The sequence below is a fragment of the Arachis ipaensis genome, chromosome B10, assembly GCF_059453495.1.
Source record: "Arachis ipaensis isolate K30076 ecotype BB chromosome B10, ASM5945349v1, whole genome shotgun sequence".
NCBI lineage: Eukaryota > Viridiplantae > Streptophyta > Magnoliopsida > Fabales > Fabaceae > Arachis > Arachis ipaensis.
The window spans coordinates 14,470,529-14,493,355 of NC_142435.1; the positions used below are offsets into that span (position 1 = coordinate 14,470,529).

Consider the following 22,827-nt stretch of genomic DNA (forward strand, 5'->3'; position numbering starts at 1 on the left):
TTTCACAAACATCTTTATGAAAGAGTGTTAGGAGTATAAAGTCTGATGTCAAGATTCAAGAAGAGAATATTTAAGATTAGTTATTATGGTTAAATCAGTTTGGTTAGTTAGAATTGAATTATTTTAAATATTAATTCCTGCAGAGTAGTGTAACAGAGTAAAAACACTATGTATATATGGCTGCATTTGTTTTTGAGAAATTTTCACTAAAAACAAGACATAAAAGACAGAGACAGAATTGAGTGTTTTTGTATTCTATTTGGTAATAAAGTAGAACAAATTATAAAAATCTAATTTATTCTCACTTTTTTTTCATTCAAAAAATTTGAAAAAATATAATAATAAAAATTATAATTATGAAAAAAAAATTAACAAGAATAATGAAAAAAAAAAGAAAAATAAGTTGTGACTCTTATTAGTGTCTCTATGTCCTTTTTGTTAGGATGGACACAAAATATACTAACTCAGTGTCTCTAGACACAATATCTTTGTCAATGTCGCATCTGCCAAACACAATTTTGTGTTTCTGTACCATGACTTGTACATGCTACTAGTTCCTTAGTTTTAGTTTTAATGCAATGCAAAGTTAATATTCAGTTCTGAACACAAGTCTTCATCTCTTTTTGTTCTCAGTATTGTTTCTTGCTGCACAAGTAAAGAGCTTAGGATAAAGATCCATGGCTTCTCCTTCAAATGATTCAGTCACATCACACAATGTGGCTGCCACCTGCCAACAACAACAACAATAGCAATAAGATTTTTCAACAATTCTTCAATCAGAAACCATGCAATCCAATTCAAGACAAGTCGGGAGAGAATAATCATAGAACTTGGCAACAACAGTCACTTGCTGCCATTCGAGGTCAGCTTCTGGAAGATCACTTGTTTAAAGAAAGGATTCCCCAACAATTTTCTGCAGCTGATGATCAATTAGCTGGTATTGAATTTTCTCAATACAAGCAATGGGTTCAAGATGATCAGAATTTGATTTATTGGCTGCTGGCTTCTATGGATTCTGCTTGTATCCCAAAAATGGTAGGATGCACTTTCTCTTATCAAATTTGGGAGAAAATTGAAAGCTACTTTGCAGAATCCACTAAATTCCGAATTAAACAGCTGAAAGCACAGTTGAAGATGACCAAGAAACAAGGTTTGACAGCAAAAGAATACATCTCTAAAATCAAGACTATTGCAGATTCTTTAGCAGCTTTGGGAAAACCTCTTAAGCCAACAAAACGGATTGAAGCTATTCTTGATGGGTTGAATGAAGAATATCAGATGCTTTATACAACAATCAATTCCAAACCAGAATTGTACACACTATTTGAAGTTGAAACTATTATTCTCACAGATGATGATATGTTAAACCAATTTGCTCAGATTCTGGTGCGTCATATCATGTGGCACTAAATTCTTCTAACATGCTCTCTGGATCAGATTACAATGGACATGATCAAGTGCAAATTGAAAATGGTGCAGGTATCCCTATACAACATATTGGTAGTTCTTGCCTTTATTCTTTTGATATAAATAGGTGGTTTTCTTTACAAAAACTCATACACAGTTCTGAAATTACAAAGAATTTGGCAAGTGTTTCAAAATTTGCTGAAGACAAGGTTTATTTTCAATTTCATGCTTTATACTGTGTTGCGAAATGTGAATACACTCATAAGATTCTTCTGCAGGGTTATACGAATGGTGGATTATACAAGTTTATCAACATTACTGTACCCAAACCAGCATCTTTAAACATGATTCCAACTTTACATACTACTCTTTGTTCTTCCTTTAACTTGTGGCATAAGAGGCTTGGACACTCAACCACTAATACTGTTAGACAAGTTCTTTCTCAATGTAATATTCCCTTTGATTTTAATAAAAATGAATCCATTTCCTCACCCAATGTTTGTGAAAACTGTGCTAATGCAAAAATGCATAAGTTTCCCTTTTCTGATTCTAACATTGTCTATTATATACCATTACAACTTGTGCATTCTGATGTATGGGAACCTGCACCTCTTACATCTCATTTTGGTTATAGATACTATGTCACTTTCATAGATGCATACACTCGATTTACTTGCAGTTATTTGCTGACACATAAATCTCAAGTATTTAGAGCTTTTACACAGTATAAGTCTTACATAGAAAAATTAACTAATTGCAAAATCAAAGAACTACAATCTGATAATGGAACTGAATATACTTCCAATGAATTCATTGATTTCTTGATACAGGAAGGCATTCATCATAGGTTTTCATGCCCATATACACCAGAACAAAATGAATTGGCTAAATAGGTATTTAGTGGAAATGTGTCTAACTATGCTTTCTACAGTTTCCATGCCTTTAATTTACTGGGATGAAGCTGTGATTACTGCCACTTTCCTTGTTAATAAATTCCAACTAAAACCTTGAATAACAGATCACCATATGAGTTAATCTTTTCACACAAACCAGATTATACTATGCTGAGAATCTTTGGAAGTGCTTGCTATCCCTAGTTAAAGCCATACACTAAGAACAAACTTGAACATAGATCTCATAAGTGTGTTTTATAGGATATTCACCTGGTTTTAAAGGATACAAATGTCTGTCCACTAATGACAAAATTTATATTTCTAGACATGTCTTATTCGATAAAAATGATTTTCCATATCTACAACTCTTTTACTAATAATTCTACCAATAACAAATCTGTTTCTGATGTACCACATTATGATTACTCACCATTATTTACTTCACATAGTCTTCCTTTGCAGCATTCTGCCCCTACATCATCAACTATGCCCTCTAGCTCAAGCCATTTAGAACCTGCCACCAATCCTTCCTCTCCTCTACCTAATAACATTATAATAAGTGATCCTCCATCCCCAAATTTTGTCCCTCAACAAAATTCATCAATTCTACCTATTTCAGATATAGAAATTTCACTTCCTCCTATTGATAATTCTGATCATTCTCATATCAAAAATAAAAATTCTCCAATTAATGTCCATCCTATGATTACTAGATCAAAAACCAACAGTTTAAAACCCAAAATTTTTACCACAATCCTTCAAAACTCAGAATTTGATGAATATCCTCCAAAATCAGCATCAGTTGCCCTCAAAATTCCTCTTTGGCAGAAAGCTACCGAAGAAGAATACCAAGCTTTAATGAGAACCAACACTTGGACTATAGTTCCAAAGCCTATAGATGGTAAGATTATAGGTTGTAAATGGATATTTACAATCAAAAGGCACCTGGATGGCTCTATACAAAAGTATAAAGCTAGACTTGTTGCCCAAAGCTTCCATCAAGAGGAATGTTTTGATTTTGAGCAAGTATTCAGTCCAGTCATTAGACCCACTACAATTCATTTAATATTAAGCATTGCAGTGTCTAAAAACTGGATTTTAAGACAGTTTGATTTCAATAATGTATTTCTTAATGGAGATTTGCATCACACCATATATATGAAGCAACCAATTGGCTTTGAACAATCCTCTTCTAAACATGTATGTAAACTAAATAAATCATTATATGGCTTAAAACAAACCCCTAGAGAATGGCTCAATAAGCTTAGCACAACTCTAACATCTTTTGGTTTTCAAAGTACAAAATCCGATACTTGTTTATTTGTTAGGAATACTTCAAATTCAATATCATCACTGGCAGTGATGCTTATGAAGTGGATTCTATGATACACTCTCTTGATAAAGTCTTCTCTTTAAAAGATCCTGATGAGTTAAATTATTTCTTAGGCATAGAAGTTCACAAAACTGATTTTGGAAATTTGCATCTTTCACAAAGAAAGTACATTCATGATCTTTTATCTAAAATTGGCATGTGTGAGGCTAGTCCTATACCAACACCAATGGTTTCTTCCCTTCAATTAATGTCTACAGGTTCAGAAAGTTTTGAAGATCCTAAACTATATAGAATAGTAGTAGGTTCCTTGCAGTATTTGACCATCACACGCTCAGATATATCATATGCAGTCACTAAAATTAGTCAATTCATGCATTCTCCATTGCTGGCTCACTGGAAAGCAGCAAAAGGGTACTGCATAATCGCACTAAACACTTCCAATTGGATGCGCAAATTATTCGAGACAAGCTTCAGACAAATTCTTTTCACATTATTCACATCCCAAGGATAGATCAGATTGCAGATATCTTGACTAAACCTTTATCTGCTAGTACTTTTGATAGGCTGAAACCCAAGCTTCGAGTGTGTTCAAGCCTCACTCGAGTTTGAGGGGTATTAGGAGTACAAAGTCTAATGTCAAGATTCAAGAAGAGAATGTTCAAGATTAGTTATTATGGTTAGATCAGTTTGGTTAGTTAGAATTGAGTTAGTTAAATATTAGTTTCTGCAGAGTAAAAACACTGTATATATATGACTTGTAATGCTTAGATTTGCCTTTTTTTGTAGTAATAGATAAAAGGAATAGAAGATAATGAACGAGAAATGATAATGACACGTTCAAATTCATAACATCACTTCTTTTTAATTATACTTTTTATCTTCTTTCAAAACTATTTCCAATTCTTAATTGTTATATCAACATTTTCTCATATTTTTTTTTTACCATATCCATAAAAAGTTAAAAATTATGGATAATTTTGAAAAAAAAATCAAATATATAATTAAAAGATAGTGTAATCAATTTAAAAGTGACATTATCACCCCCTAATAAGTAAACAAAAACAAAACAAAGGAATAACATTAAGGACTATAATACAAACAGCAATTTTAACGAATATAAATGCTTTTCTACTTCACACTTCCATTGATGGATCACTCAATTGAGATGGAAATAACAATCAGTAATTCAGCAACTAGAGGGGGTCACAGGAACAATCCTCCAAGATAAAGAAGAAAAAAGAAAAGGGAAAAATAAAAAATTACTTTACAATTATGTCAAACACAGCGTGGCATTTGTTACAAAATATATATTGGAACCAGCATATAAACCAATTGGGCAATGGTTATTTATCCCAAACAGCCTTCAAAACTAAACCATTAAGGTGCAAGCACTTGGCTGAGTTCTCCTGTGTAAAAAGGCCAAAGTGAAGGTGCAGAAATTCTCACATTATGATGCAGTTGCACTTTGACTCGAGCTTGGGGGGCGGCTTCGTACTATCCACCTCGTTAGGAATGCCGACATTCCGCATGAAAGGCTCGTTGATGTTTTCGTCGTTTTCGGTTATTTTTCCCGGAGGGGGTTTGACATCACTTTCCAGCTTCCTTTGCCTGGCTGCTGCTTTGTGGGATTTCATAGAGCGCTTGCCAATGGTCCGGCTGCGAGTTTCCTTCCTATCAGAATTGGGTTTCCCCAATACTGTCACTGTTGGCTCAGAACCTTCAAATGGGTCAGAGAATTCCTTTTCCATTGCCATTGTTGCAGCCTGATATGCAAGATCATGGACAATAGAGCTGCAAAAAAGTATGGTATCAGTCGCCTCTTCGAGTGTCAGGCTTCTTGTGTTCCCTGGACCTTGACACTCCACTGTTACTGTTGATCCCTCTGCCATAAAACAATAAAGAACAATTAGAAATTGGGCATGTATTCATTTTGATTGATTTCAGTGGAAAAATAGACTACAACTTTGCAAGCACCAAGTAGAGAAGCAGAAATATTTTCACAACAGCAAACTCCATGAACTTGTTCCAAGTTATGGCTCCTCCTCAGCATCAACGTCTATCCCCAACAAAAGAAAAGAACTACAAGTTTATATATAGTGCTTGGCAACTCTCGTACAGCACTTATGAGACACAATCAGTGATATGTAATATTCAAAAAGTAGCATAAAAGCACTCTAAAACGACAGAATCTGCATTTAATATAATGCCTCTAAAAGCACAAATGCATGGGCATCAAAATTAAAATCCCTAAACAAAGATATGGAACATCACCCCGAAGTGTCGTAATTTATTTTACATTTGAGGAAATATATCAAGAAACGATCTCTCAAGACATTATAATTTTTAACTACCTACCAAGATTCGATATTGAACAGCATTAGATCATCATATTATTGCCTCAATATCTCACTTTACCAACTTTTGTACTTTAGAAGAGCCAAATCACTCATGATAGTATCAAATAAAGCAAATTCAAGAATTTTTTTTCTTCTCATAAACTTCTAAAGATTACCACACCACAAACTCTGAAGTATGTGCGTGAGGCCAATAGGAGTGATCTAGTGATGAGGGATTTGATTAGTATGCATCAGATTTTTGGTTCAAACCTTGTCATCTCAAACAAACCAAAAAGAATTATGTGCATAAGTACATCTTGGAGAGGAAAAGTAGGAATATGGGAAGCATGCATTTTCATCTGAGTCACTTATTTGCAATATCTTTTCATTTGTCATCTCAATGCAAAAAATGTCATACCTATGCCATGGGAATAGTCAGAGGCATTCATCTCTGAAACAGAAGCTGTAACACAATCATCGGAAGGATTTTGGGCACGAGGTTCCTGAAACTCATCCGGGAAACTCTTTGATAATTGGGAAAGATCTTCATTCACTGTACCAGTATTGTTCTCAGAATTCCCTTCTATTTCTGTTTCTGTAATTGTAGAACTGTTAGTAGCAAGAAAAGCATCCTGCACATCCTCTTTCTCATCAAAGGATGACTCTGAAACCTTGACTAATGTTTCTGTATTTGGTACACTCCTTTCAGTATCTTGATGGTCTTCAACATTTTCATGTGAAATACAATCCCGAATATTTGGAAATGAAGCGACTGAATTGTCTTCAGACTGAACACCAGCAGTCTGGCTCAAAGATTCTGAAGCACTATTTACTCTGCCACCATCATCAATTTCAAATTTATTTTCCTCAACAATTGATCTTATAGAAGATGCATCAATTACATCCGTCACTGCATTTTCTGAAGCTAATCTTTCTTGCAGAACTTGGGATGTGTCCTCCACAGAGCGACATTCTGTTTTGCGATAATTATCATGAGTTGCGAGATCTAATCCATGGTGAGAATGGTTTGAGGTTCCAGAGAAAGATGAACCAGCACTAGGAGCCTTGATCCTCAAGTCATATCCACAATCTACGTCTAGTTTCCTGCTACTCAACTGCCTTTGACCACGAAACTCTGTCTGTCTAGTTGAGCTAAAATCAACCGATGATGAGGCAGAACAACTACCTTGCCTTGTTGAGCTTCTAATACTGGTTACACTGTCCCTTGAAAAAGACAGATCATCATAAGAAATTCTTGAGGCAGAAAAGGACCTGCCCTGAATTACAGTTCCTTTGTGGCTGTTCGACCTTTTCAGCAATACAGAAATACCAGCACCTTCTGTGAAGTCCACTTTCAAATTTGGCCGCTCGCTGTTGTTCAATTGCTGATCACCAAATTCCTCATGAGGCTTGCAATCAACTTCTGACTGGTTCATTTCTAGTGGCGTTGTAGACACCTGCCCATCTACCTCTGTCAGTGAACCAACAAGAGATCTGCTTTGTGAGTGATCCTGGATTAGTTCACTGCATGATGTTTGACTTTCCTCAGCTTCCTGTTCACCATGGGGAAACCTCAAATTAACTACATCAGTTTCTTGTGGCAGTTTAGAAGTAACATTTGATGAGCTTGTTGTAGCTGAAGCTTCTTCTTCAGGCCTGTTTCTAGAAATTCCTGAAGAATCTTCGGGTACAGTCAAAGCTGTCTCAAGTATGATGGCTTTCAAAACTGTGGTCTTCTTTCTGCATTCTGGACAAATCCCAATATTCTTCTCAACTTCATCAGCTGCCTCATAAGAGCAACCACAATGAGAACAGATTGCTGTATTTTCGAAACTACCAGTTTCAGAATTGTCACCCATGAGAAGGGAAGATTCTGAGCCTTCATTGACTACAATGTCAATACCACCATGATAAACAGGCTCTGGAGATACAGTTGAACCAAGAACCTTAAGTCCTCTAGTTTCGTTGTGCACGACATCAATTGCTTCTGTATTGGTCTGATGCTCAACATTGGCATTTAATTTATCAATTTTATCAAAGGCAAACACTTCTTCGTGAATATCAGGGTATAGTATCTTGTCAGTTTCGCTAGCCATATCATCTTGATTGTGGTCACTCCCTTCAATATCTAGTGCAAAACCTGTACCTTGATCAGAGCTTGCGTTGCTGCTAGTAGTGACAGAGGAATTCCTAGATACAAGGGAGCGTTGGGCTGAATTTCCTTTTCCAACATAAAAGGTTGTACTTGGAACACTTGATAAAAGTGGCCGGAACATGTTTTGAGGACTTTTTCTATCCTGCATATGATTTGAAAGGTAATTATAAAAATAAGTAGATTTGTTACATCCAAAAAGAAAAATGCATTCGAGAAGAAATCATGGCAAAAGGGGGATTTATTTGTTGGTGCAAGAATGTGACAGCAGGGGGGGAGGGGGGGACTCAATTGTGACTCTATATGAAGCTATTAGCATACAGTAGTTTGTTCAATCAAGGTCAATTAAAAATACATGCACATAGGAAAGACAACATGCTGCAGAAATCAAGCAAAAAATAACAATTATAGCACTAGAGAATATGTAAAGATACATAAAAACAACGATAACTTCAAAATTGTCGTTGAAGGTGGTACAGAAGAATGGTTAAGTTTCCATTCTATATTGCTTCAGTCACAAATTAAAGCCACCTCTGTAACTAGTTCGCATCAAAAGGGATCTGTCAAAAAAGAGATGCCGAGTTTGCGGGCACATGTTCGTGCTGCGATTGCTTATGCATGCACGTGTGTGTGTGTGTGTGTGTGTGAGAGAGAGAGAGAGAGAGAGTTCACGTTTCTTCAGGGATTACTACCCTAAAGGTATCAACTTCTAACTGGCATGAAAAATTAACACATTTCGTTTAAAAAAGTAACACTGTTCAATAGGAGAATTAGATAAACATACCATTTGCCGGAAAGCAGAGTCAAATGATGATCTTTTAGGAGCAGAATTAGGGGAAACAATCCTGGCTGATTTCTTGGAGAAGGTAGGAGTTCTGTTTGTTGAAAATGAACCAGCCTTTCGGGAATCCAGTGTGTCTAAGCTACCCACTGGGATGGACTGCAAAGAGTCTAGATCATCATCTCCAGATGATGCAACAGAACCTTTGCTCAGTGAGCTAAACTGATCTCGATCATGACTATAAAACGAGCTACTGCTCCTAGAAGCAGTTGGTGACATCGATTGCCTACTGAATGCTGGAGATGAACCCCTACCATTTCTGGATGCCGGAGATGAACCCCTACCATTTCTGGATGCCGGAGATGAACCCCTACCGTTTCTGGATGCCGGAGATGAACCCCTCACATATGATGAAGGTCGATCAGCCAATGATGTACGAAGATTGGGAGGTGCTTCAGAAGAGAATCCAGGAATATTAGTTTGCCATGCCCTTATTTTTGGTGATGCAGAATTTCCACGATTTGTCTTCACTGGAGAATTCCCCCTCTTCCCCGATGAAACTACATGACCACTAGAGCCGGTACTCATCCTCCGGGGAGTAGTAATGGAAGACCTAGAAGGAGGTGTCATGGGTTTATTTGGTGGTGGAGATGGTCTTCTAGACGGAGTACCATACTGTGAAATTGGGGTTGGACTGGAATTTGGCAATGACGATGGCCTTCCCCTTGATTGCAGTGTGTTAGCTCCAGAACGAGGGGAGGGACTTAAACGATTTGGACTTGCACGATTAGGACTTGCACGATTAGGGCTTGCACTGCCCCTACTGCTTCTGTAACTTTTCTCCATCTGATAGATGAGGTGGTCATCCGGCATAAGATGCTTGATAAGTAAAAGCACAAAAACATTTTTCAAGATGAGAAAAAGAATTCGAGAGGAACCTTTTTCTTCCTGAAAAATATAACCGTGTATAAGCTTAACTACAAATGTATTCAAAGCTCACCGTAGAAGATCTTGATATGGAAATAGGTTTACTCTGAGGCCTTCCTCTGCTGGGAATATTCAATGGTGGTTGTTCATCATCTAATGAAGGAAACAGTGGTGTGTCTGGGGGTGTCAATAACCTTTAGAAATGAATATATAGACTGACATCAGTGAACTAAGCAGTGATGACCAGAAATTGACTAATCTCAAGCTTTGTGATCAAGAAAATTGAATTATTGTCCAACCAAGTAAATGAATTGGAATGCATAAAAAATGACAATAGTAAATAGTAAGAAAATTCAATGTGATTTGACAATGTAGAGTACCAAATTAGGAATGCTACCCACCAATCATAGTCATTCTTGTCACCATCAGCATTAAGCAAGTCACTAGTTTGACCTCGACCCGGAATGGAGATTCCAAGGTTGACATCAGAAAAATGTCTCAACTTGGTAGCTGTAAAATAAAACACACAACAAAGAGGAAACAAATGCATGAACATTACATTACACAAAGGCAGAACCCAAAAATAAACACAATGTTCCCTTAGGGAATGTTTGAGTTAAGATTTTGGAGGGGAAACGAGGGTTTTGAAGGAGTTGTAGTGTAAAATTTATAACTACAAGACTTCCATTACCCCTCACTTTTTCCTGTAAAAAAAAAAAACTAACAAACATCCCTTAGGATCTCAGCATAGGAAATTACGGAATGAGTCTTCCAAGTCGTCGGACGATTGAAGCAAAAAATTCTCCCTTTCTCTGGTCTGCATTTCACTAAACAAAGCAAGATCGTCATCTTTCTCCCTTAAGAGCAATCCTCCTTCGAGGCTACGGCCCCGCTTGTGACCATCTGTTCTTGGCTCCCTCCCAGGAGAGTATCTCATCACTGGGGAGGCCGGCATTTCCGCTACCTAGTTCAGTGCAAGACCAAATCACCTCAACCTCAAGCTCTCCATCAAAACAAAACTCAAAATCCCTCTATACCCAATGAGCAACCCTTGGCCTTTAATTAAGCTCAACCCTACAATAAATTCAAGCCCCAACAATCAATCATTTACAACCCAAATAAATGAATAAAACAAAAAATTTCTTCCTACATTTTTGTTATATGCTCATTCTTCAATAGATTAATAATCTAATTGCTTCTCTAATTACCCAATACTACACAGTATCATGCAGCAGAGTGTGACTTGAGTCAACAAAACCCCATTATCTCAAAACAAATTAAAGCAAATTCAGATTACCAATACAGTGACTCAACGGAACAACTGTGCCATTCAAAATGCAATGCGTAAACACTATTAACACGCATCAAACATCCCAAAAAACCCCCAAAATTTGACACCTCCACTCCCTAAAACCCTAGAACATTAGCCAGCAACAGATCCCAATTGTGGGGTTCAAATTGAGACCAAAGAATTGAACTTTGGAAACCTAAAAAGCCACCATTGAGGTTGGAAAAAAAAATAAAAAACAAACAAAAAAATCACAAACAGGTAGTGGAATTTGACTTACCGAAACTCCTCCCAAGTCAAAATTGGGTTGAAAATATAAGAGCTTGGTGAAAGAGTACAGAAACTAGAAAGAGTAGGGTGCGCTTAAAGATCCCAAAGTCAAGTTCAGAAAATTAAAAAAACAAAAAATAACAATAAAAAAAAAAACAGAGCTTAAATGCGAATTATAATGCGACGAATGTTGTATGAGACACTCGGATCTATAGCATTCATGAGTCTTCACTCTTCTCCCAAACACCAAAGTACAGATCGAAAAAGAAAAACAAATAAGTGATCCAACGGTTACAACAAACTCTCACACACAAAATAAAATAAAAATATATATAATATTAAAAATAAAATATAAAAGAAAAATGTCCTGTTCTTATATAATGATGCAAAAACGAAATTAAATTAAACAATTGTTATTATTAAGAATTATGGTAGTGAAATTTGAGAATAATACCCAAAACCTTTGTCGTCGTTGGATTTTGCTGCTTACCTCTCTCAACAGCAAGTGTCCAACCTTTTTTTTTATTATTTTCTTTTTTTTTTCTTTTTCTTTTTGTGGCTTCTTTTTCTGCCTTTCTTAGTTGTACAGATCAGGTGAGATGTCTAAGCATATAAATTATTTACTAAAAAAGTAGTATAATATAACAAAATGGATTTTTTTTTTTTAAGAAAAGAGAAATTATATTAATTTCCTTTGATTTAGTTTCTTAAAGAAGTAAACATAGGATTAGAACTAGAAAAATAATAAAAGCAGATTATTTTATAAATATTTAAATATAGATAATGTATGATAAGTTATAAGTTTGATTATTTTGTTATATAATTTTACCAACTTTTTAATTTGTGAGTAACAGTTTTAAAATTTATAACTTAATTTTTATATTAGATAAAAATTTATAGTTAGATTCTTATTATTTATTATTAAAAGCTTATATAATAATCTTAACATATTTGATTTTAGAATGTTTTATACCTCATGTTTAATCAAATATAAAAATAAATTGTATTTTTTAGTAAAATATAATTAAAAAGACTTAATTAAATTTTTTATTTAAACAAAGTTTAAAACTATAAAAATCTAATTAAAATTTAATAGCATTATAAAAATTAATAGAATAACTAAATCTACATTAAATATAAGTTTAATTATTTTGTTAGTTCTTATAGTTTTATTAAATTTATAATTAGATTTTATATTTTTTTAATTGAGTTTTTATACTATTTTTAATTTTGTAATTAGATTTTTATTGTGTCAAAAATACTAAAATTAATGAAATATTTCTCTCAAAAAATATGTATTTATCAAATATCTAAGTAGATTATTAATTGTAGTTACTTTTAATTTACAAAAAAATATTATATTAACTCTAATATTTTTTACATTGGCAAGGACTTAACTATAAAAATAAAAATAATATATAGACTCAATTGAAAAAAAAAGTCTAATTACAAAATTATAAATATTAGTAGAGTAATTCAACCTTAAATATAAGTAATAGAAAATATTTTTTCTTTCGTAACTTATAAAGCACAAACACTTTTTGTTGAGTTACCGTGTCTACGTGTCAGATATATTTTGGACACGATACTCATCGACACTCATCCGATACGTGTATCTTCTATCTCTAACCGTGTCTTAATAAAAAAATAAAAAATTCTTCTTCAAACACGCTTGAACACATCTAAATATTATCAGATGTCAACGTGTCTTACTTTATTTTTAATATGTAATTTTAAAATGAGTTTAAAAATAAAATATATTATTATTTATTTAAACAAAAAATATTTTAAATATTTTTTATAATAAAATATATATTAAAACAACTAAAAAATTAATTTATATTTTAATATTAATAAAATATTAAAATATTATTACAATTTATCTAAAAAATAATATATATATATATATATATATCGTGTGTTTGTATCTTATAAAAATTTAAAATTTATATATCTTTTATATTTGATATTCTATCGTCCGTGTGAATATCTATGTATCATATAGTTCATAACGAAATAATGTAAATTATAATTAGGTTTAGTTTAAGGGTTGTACCTTTTAGGCAATGAATCTTTTTTTTTTTTTAACAATTGAGGGAGTAAAGTGTGATCTCTTATCATTAATTTATAAGTGGGATCAAGAATAAATATGAGAGAGAACAATAAAAGATTAGAAATCACACTTTATATTGTCAATTTTTTTTAACAATTGAGAAGATTCATTTCCTACCTTTCATATGCATGACGTGGATTTAGTATCTAAAGAAAATAAAGAAATTTTTAAATAATGTTTCCTTTTCCTTTTCTATTTTTTATTTTATTTTATTGTCGGTTCGTGCTGTGCCGCCAAAGGTACCGTGCAGAAATAACAATGGCCTTTAAGTGTTGTAGGTGCAAAGTATTCTTTGTATGCTTCACTGCATATGAGTGAGTTATGGGAAATATGTCTTTTCATTATTTAATTGTCGAAAATGATTTACAATTAAGTCATGAATAAGGTCAAACGGATAGTGTCTTCAAAGTGATTAATTATTAATTATTAATTATGAGTAATATATTCCATGTAAAGTAGACCCAATAGGATTATCAAATTTCGACACTATCTTTTTACCCTTTTTGTAGCATGAATTTTAGTTTCCTTTTTGCTTTAATTTTAGAGTAATAATCACACTAATGACATTGTTTTGGATTGAGAAAATATTTTTTGTTTTTATTTTAATATTTTATGTAAAATAAAAACTGGAATACCCTTGATATATTTTTCTGTAAATATTTCTAAAAACAAGTAATACTTAAAATAAATATATAAATTTGAGTAGCTAGATGTCTCTTCGTTTTCATTTTAATAAGTGATATAATTAATTGGATTTTTATTATATGCACAATTTCATATATAGCCTCTTATAATCCTATTATTAAGATATATTCCTTGTTTGCAATATTTCTTATTTTAGGTATTTTTTTTATAAAATTTAATATATTTTTCATTCTTAAATTTCAATGTAATAATTTTTAAGCATATTTTATCTTTACTTTTTGCACAATTTTAATAAGTACAATAAATAATAAAATATGTACATCTCAAATTAATTATTAAATAAAGATATTGTGCTACAAATAAAAAGAAAGTTTGTAATCCTTCATTTTAGATTTTTAAAATAGTGTGTAAATGATTAAATTGACAATTATTTCAATTGAAAGGATTACCAATTTTAAATTATCATTACTATGATGAAAACTAACATTAAAAATCTTAAAAGTTTTTAATTCTTAAATATTTATATAAAATAAACCAAAGCATGATTTTTTAAAGAATTTAACTAAATCCTACTTTTAATAGCCTAAAAATTTAAAGAATAATTATTTTTGACTTAATACTTAAAATTAAAATTTGGAATGGTTAATAAAAAAATAAATAAATTATTTGTTTATTTAACTTTTGTGATAGAATAGTAGTTGTTGTTAGATGTTCCATTAATGCTTGCGGTGCTTTCCAACTTGAAAAAGCAGAGATTATTGGACCTTTTTCACACATGCGAAAGCTTCGGGATACACATACATTGCGGTGAATTTTTGGGACAAAATAATTTAATTATACCAAATTTTAATAAATGTTTGATTGACCCATTGTTGGCTATAGACCAAGCAACAATAGATTTTGGCACGGCAAAAATCTCACAAGCCAAAAGATATTCTCATATGCACCATTCTAAGAGTCATTTTTGAACAATGATACAATTAGAAATATCTTAACACAATATAATCTAAGCTAAATATTACAATTTAAAATTGATTAAAGTGGGAGATAATTTCATCCCATGAAGTACACATACTTTACTGACTTACTGCGTTTGCGTGTCAGATATATTTTGAATACGACATTTATCGATATTTATTCAACACGCGTATTTGTGGTGTCCAACTGTATATTAATAAAAAATAAAAATTATTTTCGAGACACTTTTAAATACACCTAAATATCATTACATGTCAACGTGTCTTTACTTATTTTAACATGTATTTTTAAAATAAATTTAAAAATAATATATATTATTATTTATCAAAATAAAAAATATTTTAAATATTTTATATAATTAAAACAAAACATTAAAAATAATTAAAAATTAATTTATTATTTTAATATTAATAAAATATTAAAATATTATTATAATTTATTTAAAAAATACTTTATATTTTATATATATGTCTCTTCATATTTTATAAGATTTAAAATTCATGTGTTAACGTATTTTGTGTTGTATTATATTCTATATTCGTGTCAAGATCGTGCATTATAAAATTTTCATCTAATAATAAGATATTTTAAATTTAAGTCTCTAGAATATAAAAATCTTTGTTGAAAGATGTATTTGTTTTATAAAATTCCCATCAAGTCAAAGAGTTTAACTAACTTGTTATGCTTAAAAAGTTTTAATAAAAATCAAATTGAATTAGTCTAATGATTAATTTATTAGTTCACTTGAATAAATGTCTGAAATTTAAAATTTATTTTATGCATGTAACAGTTTTACCAAATTAAAGAATATCATAAAAAAATAAAAAATAATAAAAAATATGTAAAGTTTAAGATTTTAATATATTTATTAAAATAAAATATTAAAAAATTTCTACTTTAATATATATTTTTAGGATATATATTAGTTAAATCCTTCGAACAAATATTTTACTTATAAAACTCTAGCCATACATATGATAGACAACAACAAAAAATGAAAAAAAAAAAAAAAAAAAAAAAAAAAAAAACTAAGACGTTAACTAAACACAATGAACCAACTACTAACATTAATGATGTTGATTTGCTGTCCAAAAGTACCGTTTAATTTATCAACTATTAAAATGGGACAACCATTTAATTTTGTCATTACTCTTATTGGACAATTATGGAGTATTTTACTTCAATTAATGAAGATGAATCATGAAAATTTAATGTTCTTCCTACAAAATTAGCATCATAACTTCAAATTAATCCATTCTTTTGCGACGAAAAAGTAGAATAGCCAAAATGAGCTAACACTATTATGAGCTTTTGATTATCAATAATAAAAGAACACATGGAACAAGCATTAAACTATGAATTGAACTATCACGATCACTGCCATATTTTGGCAAGCTTGACAATGAAATAAGTGACATTCTCTATCCGTTTTACTTATTCGTTATTGTGAATATTTTTTGGGAGATTGCAATGACCCAAATTTTGATGACTCATCTGAAACTTGGATTACAAAGTTGTCAAACAGGGAAAAAATGTTAAAATTTCTTTCAGAATTACTTCTCTATGACTTTTAAATAAAACACTTTAGTAAAGAAAATATATTAGAAAATCCTTTTGGTAATATTCAATTTTAGAATGTTAAATTTCACATTTCAAAAATTCTAGAAAATTGAAATTACATAGAAAAAAATTAGAAAAAAGGCATTCTAAAATAAAGAGACTAATAAATTAAGAAAGTGATGGTCTATTTTTTTTTTAAATTCGTAATTTTCATTATATATGAATTTTATTAACTTGATTTAAAGATAATTAAACCTCTTATTTTTTTACCTTATCAATTTTTACCTTTTAGAAGAGTTTGATGCAAAATTTAAAAGGGTTATTTGTGTTTTTCATTTATTTATTTAATTTTATATAGGGTAAACTATAAAAAAATTCACTCGAATTATTTTGATAGTAATAAAAATATCTTCGAATTTTATTATCAACAAAAATATTATTAAATTATTTAAAAATGTGATAAAAAAATAGAACCGATCTTTAATTACAATTGAGAATTTTTATTATTTTTTAATTATTTGAATGTATGTTTGTCGATATAAATTTTAAAAGCATTTTTATGAGCGACAAAATAATTTAAGTGTATTGTGGTAGTTTATCCTTTTATATATCAATGTATTTAAATATATGAGTAGGCTATTTTTTTTTAATTAATTAATGTCAAAAGAAGTGCTAAACGAGTAAGTCAAAAAAAGAAGACACTTAAAATACATATATATAATGAAAGGGTTATATTTAGGTGGGACAATGCAAGATCAAGAGAACAATAAAATGAGTTATTCATGATGAGCCAATATCTATGTACACGAATTCGAGGATTATATAGAATTATGTCACTTTAATTGGTAGGTAATAAGGAAACTTAAAAGGCTACATGGTAATGATTTCGAATGCTTTCTCATGCATATCTATTGTTTGGTCATAAAAACGTCAACTTAATTAAACTCGCGTATCTATTCTCCTTTAGCGCTACAAGACAAAATTATACCGAGAGAGAGAGAGGTGAGACCGTGAGAGGAAGGTAGAAAAACTCTAAATTTTACGTGAAATCAAAAAATAATTTAAATACGTAAAATATAAAATTTAAATTATAAAATTTTTAGATTTAATATAAATTAAATTGAGATTTTAATTATTATGAATGAAAATATTATTGTTAATTTATGTGAGAGTTTTATCTTAAAATTAATATCGTCGCCTTTTTAAGTCCTTCTTAGTTAAAGAAAAATTTCTATAATAGTCTTTGTTCGGAGGGATTGAGAAACTGAGACTCAGTATCATGTTTGTTGGTTTAAAGACTGGTACTAAAATTTTTGTTTCTGTCTCCAAAATTTTAGTATTTCAGTACTTTCAAAAAGTGGGAACACAGGAAACTAAAATTTTTAGAAATGGAGACTGAAACTTTAATAACATTTTATGCCTAAAATATCCCCATTTTAATTAATTAATTTCAATTTACCTTTTGTGCAAATTAAATTAGAGTTTCATTCTTGTTTCAATTTTTGTCTCCCATTTTGCATCAAACAGAATACTAAGATTTATTTCAACTAGTGTATGAACCCGTGCTGAGCACGGAAAAATTTATAAAAATAAAAAAAAATATATGATTAGATATTTTAAAAAAAACACAATAATTATTTTTAAAAAATTTATAAAATTATGATCAAAATCAAAGTTTAACTTAAAAAAGTGCGTAATAATCATTTTACACTTTTTTAAAGTAAAATAATTATACATTGATACAGAATTTAAAATAAAATTAAAATATTTACATTAGAATCCTATTTTTTCAAAGGCTTTTCTATAAACAATATTAATGGTTGAATTTGCAGACATTCCTACATGATTCATAAGTAAAATTTTTAAACTTCTCTTACTCTTAACTCTTGAAAGTGCCACATATAGTTAGTCGTGTGTAAAAACTGGTTTGGACAAGTACAATCCAACATGAGATAAAGTTTGTCCTTGAGATTTATTAATTGTCATGGTTGGAAACTGTCTTCGTTGGAATCTAACTGGGATGGTTTCATTTGTTAGTACCATATTCATTCTTAGAATCAAAGCAATATGAGCAACATTATTACCCGTTAAGACTTCACATTCTATGACATGATTTCCAAACTTCCTAACTTGTAGCTTTGTACCATTACAAAGACCACTGGATTAGTTAATATTCCTCAGTAACATCACCAGAATACCAACCTTAAGTATTAATTTATGTGGAGGCAAACAAGAGCAATTTATGCTATTCAGTAATTCAGGACCATAGAGATCTAGTTGGTTCTCCATATTCTCTTCATCCATACAAATCGAATCTGAACTGAGATATAATTTTTCCCCTCCAGGAATGATAGCCATCAGATGGTTGTTGACCTCTTCAACAATGTCCAGCGTGGGAGCCAGTATAGTTCTTACTTTGAAAAAACCCTTTGAGGACATGTTATCCAAAATATTTGGATAAGAAAAATGAACCAACTCATCAAATACCTGGTCCAAAGAAGGAATAATAATATCTCCTGGAAGACATATCTCAGATTCACCATCCATATTGTTACCTATTAGACCATCACCAACTTTTAATAACCACTCGCCAAATTGCTCTGTCTCATCTTGATCTGAAGCAGTCGTCCCTACAGAGAGTCTCATATTTTTTGTTAGTTTAAGCACCAGACAAAACTTCCAAAGGTAAGACGAATTCACGGTTGAATGAACGATATCTTGTCTCGATTCTCGTAGAATGACAGGAAGAAATTGTCTAAAGTCTCCACCTAATACAACCACTTTTCCTCTAAAGAGTAAATCTTTATTATATGTTAGAGAAAATCTCATGATATCACCCAAGTATTTAGCAAGCGCTTCATAGCAATACCTACTAACCATTGGAGCCTCATCCCAAATTATAAGTTTGGCTTTCAACAACAGAATTATTTGAGGGGAACCAGGTTTGATGTTACATACAGAATCCTCAGTTATATTCAGCAGTATTTTGAACCTTGAGTGTGTCGTTCTTCCATTGGGAAGAAGTAAAGATGCAATACCACTTGAAGCAATGTTTAACACAATATCACCCCTTGAGCAAATCTTAGCAGACATAAGGTTCTAGAGAAATATTTTCACAGTACTCCCATGATCATACACAAAGAAAAAGCCCTTTCATCACAATATATAGCTGTAACAATTTTATCGAATGCATATTTCTGCTCAAGTGTTGCGATGGCTAACATGTCTGACTTTAAATCATCCCTGTTAAAGTTTAGCTCTTCCCTGATAACCCTTTCGGTTAACAAAGAACTATCAACTTCAGTCGCTAAAGGCATAGGAGGATAGTCTTTCAAGGTTTTATCATAGGAATGTAAGATCTTGTCTATATTCATTAAGCATAACTGCTTAATCTCATCATCTGACATAGTCAACTCTACATATTATACGATACTATAAAAATTCAATCAAACTAAAAATGATCAATAATGAAGAACTTTTATAATTATAATTAATAAAAACTCACCCCTCATGTTCATCACGGTTCTCTGTCGATACAAAATATCATCTGAGAGTTCATGCTAACATCTATTTCAGACATGTTCTGGTCTTGAGATATTGTTGGATGTTAATAGAATGACAAATAACCTCCTAATATATGATCTTGAGGCCCATGAGCTTGCTTCCTTAATTGCATCCATGAATTCTCTGTCATCTTGCAAGAGTCTAAGGGTGAAGTATGCATCTCTATACGTAGCATAAATTGTTCCTCCTACTGTTCTTATATCTCGAAAATTCATACATCCTCTTTGAGTATTCAAGAGAAGTCGTTGGTAATATTCTTCGATATTTGCTGCAAAAATATTGGTTAAAACCCCACTTTTAAGTTGCTAAATGGATTAGGCTATGCGATTTCAATTATTATGATGACAATCATGCATGAGAATTAAATCTTATTTAGAAAAAGGGTTAAGATTAATGACAAACATGCGTATGTGTTAGTCATACTCTTATTATGTTTCTCTCTTTTTTCCCCTCCATATGCATCTTTGTTTAATGTGATTGATTTAGTCTAGAATTTTGAATGTTAAATTAGTGAAGGCTATACTGCTTGGTTCCCAACAGTCAACACTACCTAGGGATGCTTGGCACAAACTTTTCTAATACAAACCTCTCTTGTTAGTTGTCACCCATACGGGAGGAGGAAATTTAAGTCTTTAAGATGAGAATAATAAACAAAGAAGAAATAATCTGATTCTCAATTTTGTTGTGATGTGCGTATTATTTCTTATCAAAGATATACATTATGCTTTTTGTAGGATGTGAAAGCAAGAGTGACTCAAACTTTGTTGTTTTTGGTCGGCATAAACTCTTATATCCAATCTGCATTATTTAGTGATTATGTATCTTGGCATTAGTGCATGTCTTTGCAAGCTAAAATTTATAATTTTATATAACTAACTGCCTATGAAAATCTTGCTAAAAGTTCCCCAACCCCTCTCTTTATTGGCCGAATACAACATGAGCTATATATTAAATCTATTTTTGACTGCAGAATCTTTTTTTTATGATGAAAAGATTATGTTTTCTTGCAGGAAAACATAGAACTGGATTTTGTTTTTGTTCTATTTTTAAATGAATAGTCCCAAGAAAAGCAGAAACTATTGAGGTTGAAATTATGACAATTATGAGGGTGAGGATCATACAAATATGGGACTAAGTGTATGAAAACAGAGAAATAATTGTGTGTATGAATAAAATTAGAAGTACCTGCTCATTCATCAACACCATTTCAATGGAGTTAATGGATTTGGGGTCTTTGAATCTCGGTAAAGACCAAAGTCTGGTTACTTTGACATGAATCTTCCAACATTCTTTTGGCGGTGCAATCATCTCCAACAAATCATATCGCCTAACCATTTTTTCTTTAGTAAAAAAAAAACAAACGTAAATTCTAGCAAGTACGTATGGTAAGATTGTAGGACCACACCTTTTAGAATTTTATAGCAACTAAGAAGAGGTATATTTCTGGGTAAATCATTTTAAAATTGGAGTGCATCAAAAATCACATATCCTCCATAATCCAAAAGAAGAAAAAATCTATCTTGATGGTTTAAAAAACGAAAAAAGATTTGAGTTGAAAATAAAACACTTATTCTAAATCATAAATACTGACAAATCAAAATGTACCGAGTAAAAAAAAAAAAGGTATGAAAATAAGATTTGAATCCATGTCTTCCTTACAGCAGCTCACCTCCATCAGTTACAGATAGAGAGCATTCCAATGAGACGGCGATTTGAACGACAATAACATCCGTGAAAGTCTCTTCTTGCCGGTCCGCTATCTAACATCTCTGGTCACATTAGCATCTCCGATCATCGTCGACCTCCTCGCCGGCACAACCCCGTCATCATCCCGTCGCCGTATGAGCAACCAGTCTTCTCGTCTTCGCTATTCTGAAGTTGCCAGTGCCAAGCCGCCGTTCTCCATTGCTGGCGTATATGCTTGCTTGCTTGCTGGGAGAGAGAAGACCCAAAAAGACTAAAAGAGGACTTTGGGTGCGGGTTGAAATTAATTGTATGAGATCCGGATAGGTTTTCTATCTGCCCAACTTGGAATTGGGATTAGTCTCCGTAGGTCCATGTTTTATTAAGATACAATGGAGGCAAGCAAGTCGACATGATGTGGACCTTACTTTTTTATTCCCTTTTTATCACCATTCACAAATTCTCTGCTTTGTTTGATTGTTGTATAAATTATAGATCCACATTGGGCCGTTTAGAAAATTAATTTATTTTGCTTACGTTTTAGAATGAGCTTAATTAATAATTTGTTATATAAAATTAGTTTATATTTTTAATAAATCAAATCTAATGATGATATTAGTTAATAATACATAGAATAATTCCGTTTAGAATGAATAAAATTTTGCTTTATATTACTTTTGCTTACGGAAATATAAAACTTAAAACTTAACCATTCATGGAATATAAAAGACTAAGGAAATAAGGTGATTTATAAATTATCTTTAATTTATATATAATATACTTAAATTTAATAAATTCAATTAGAATAAACAATAAATTATTTATTTTATTTCAGACTTTATAAATGAATAAACCAATTAACTAATATAAGAAATTACAATTAATGTAGTAAAATTA

The 22,827-nt window shown here is 31.5% G+C and overlaps 2 protein-coding genes across 4 annotated transcripts; both read right to left on the reverse strand.

Moving 5' to 3' along the window:
* Window positions 1-4,738: 4,738 nt before the first annotated feature.
* LOC107622673 (RUN/FYVE domain protein) lies at window positions 4,739-11,937 on the reverse strand. 3 transcript variants are annotated; one of them, XM_088506424.1, is made up of 7 exons: window positions 11,842-11,937; window positions 10,589-10,903; window positions 10,231-10,339; window positions 9,903-10,023; window positions 8,906-9,748; window positions 6,388-8,266; window positions 4,739-5,515 (listed from the first exon to the last, which is right to left on the reverse strand). In XM_088506424.1, exons 2-7 carry the CDS (start codon window positions 10,782-10,784, stop codon window positions 5,076-5,078), a joined length of 3,588 nt encoding a protein of 1,195 aa, XP_088362550.1. In that variant the 5' UTR covers window positions 10,785-10,903; window positions 11,842-11,937; the 3' UTR covers window positions 4,739-5,075. The 3 variants fall into 3 exon arrangements, with proteins under 3 accessions (XP_088362550.1, XP_016180140.1, XP_088362557.1); XM_016324654.3 differs by lacking the exon at window positions 11,842-11,937 and adding an exon at window positions 11,398-11,708; XM_088506431.1 differs by lacking the exon at window positions 11,842-11,937 and adding an exon at window positions 11,398-11,691 and having other exon boundaries at window positions 10,589-10,793.
* Window positions 11,938-18,846: 6,909 nt separating this feature from the next.
* On the reverse strand, window positions 18,847-19,776 carry LOC107620174 (uncharacterized). Its single transcript, XM_016322380.1, has one exon. It carries the CDS (start codon window positions 19,774-19,776, stop codon window positions 18,847-18,849), a length of 930 nt encoding a protein of 309 aa, XP_016177866.1.
* Window positions 19,777-22,827: the final 3,051 nt, after the last annotated feature.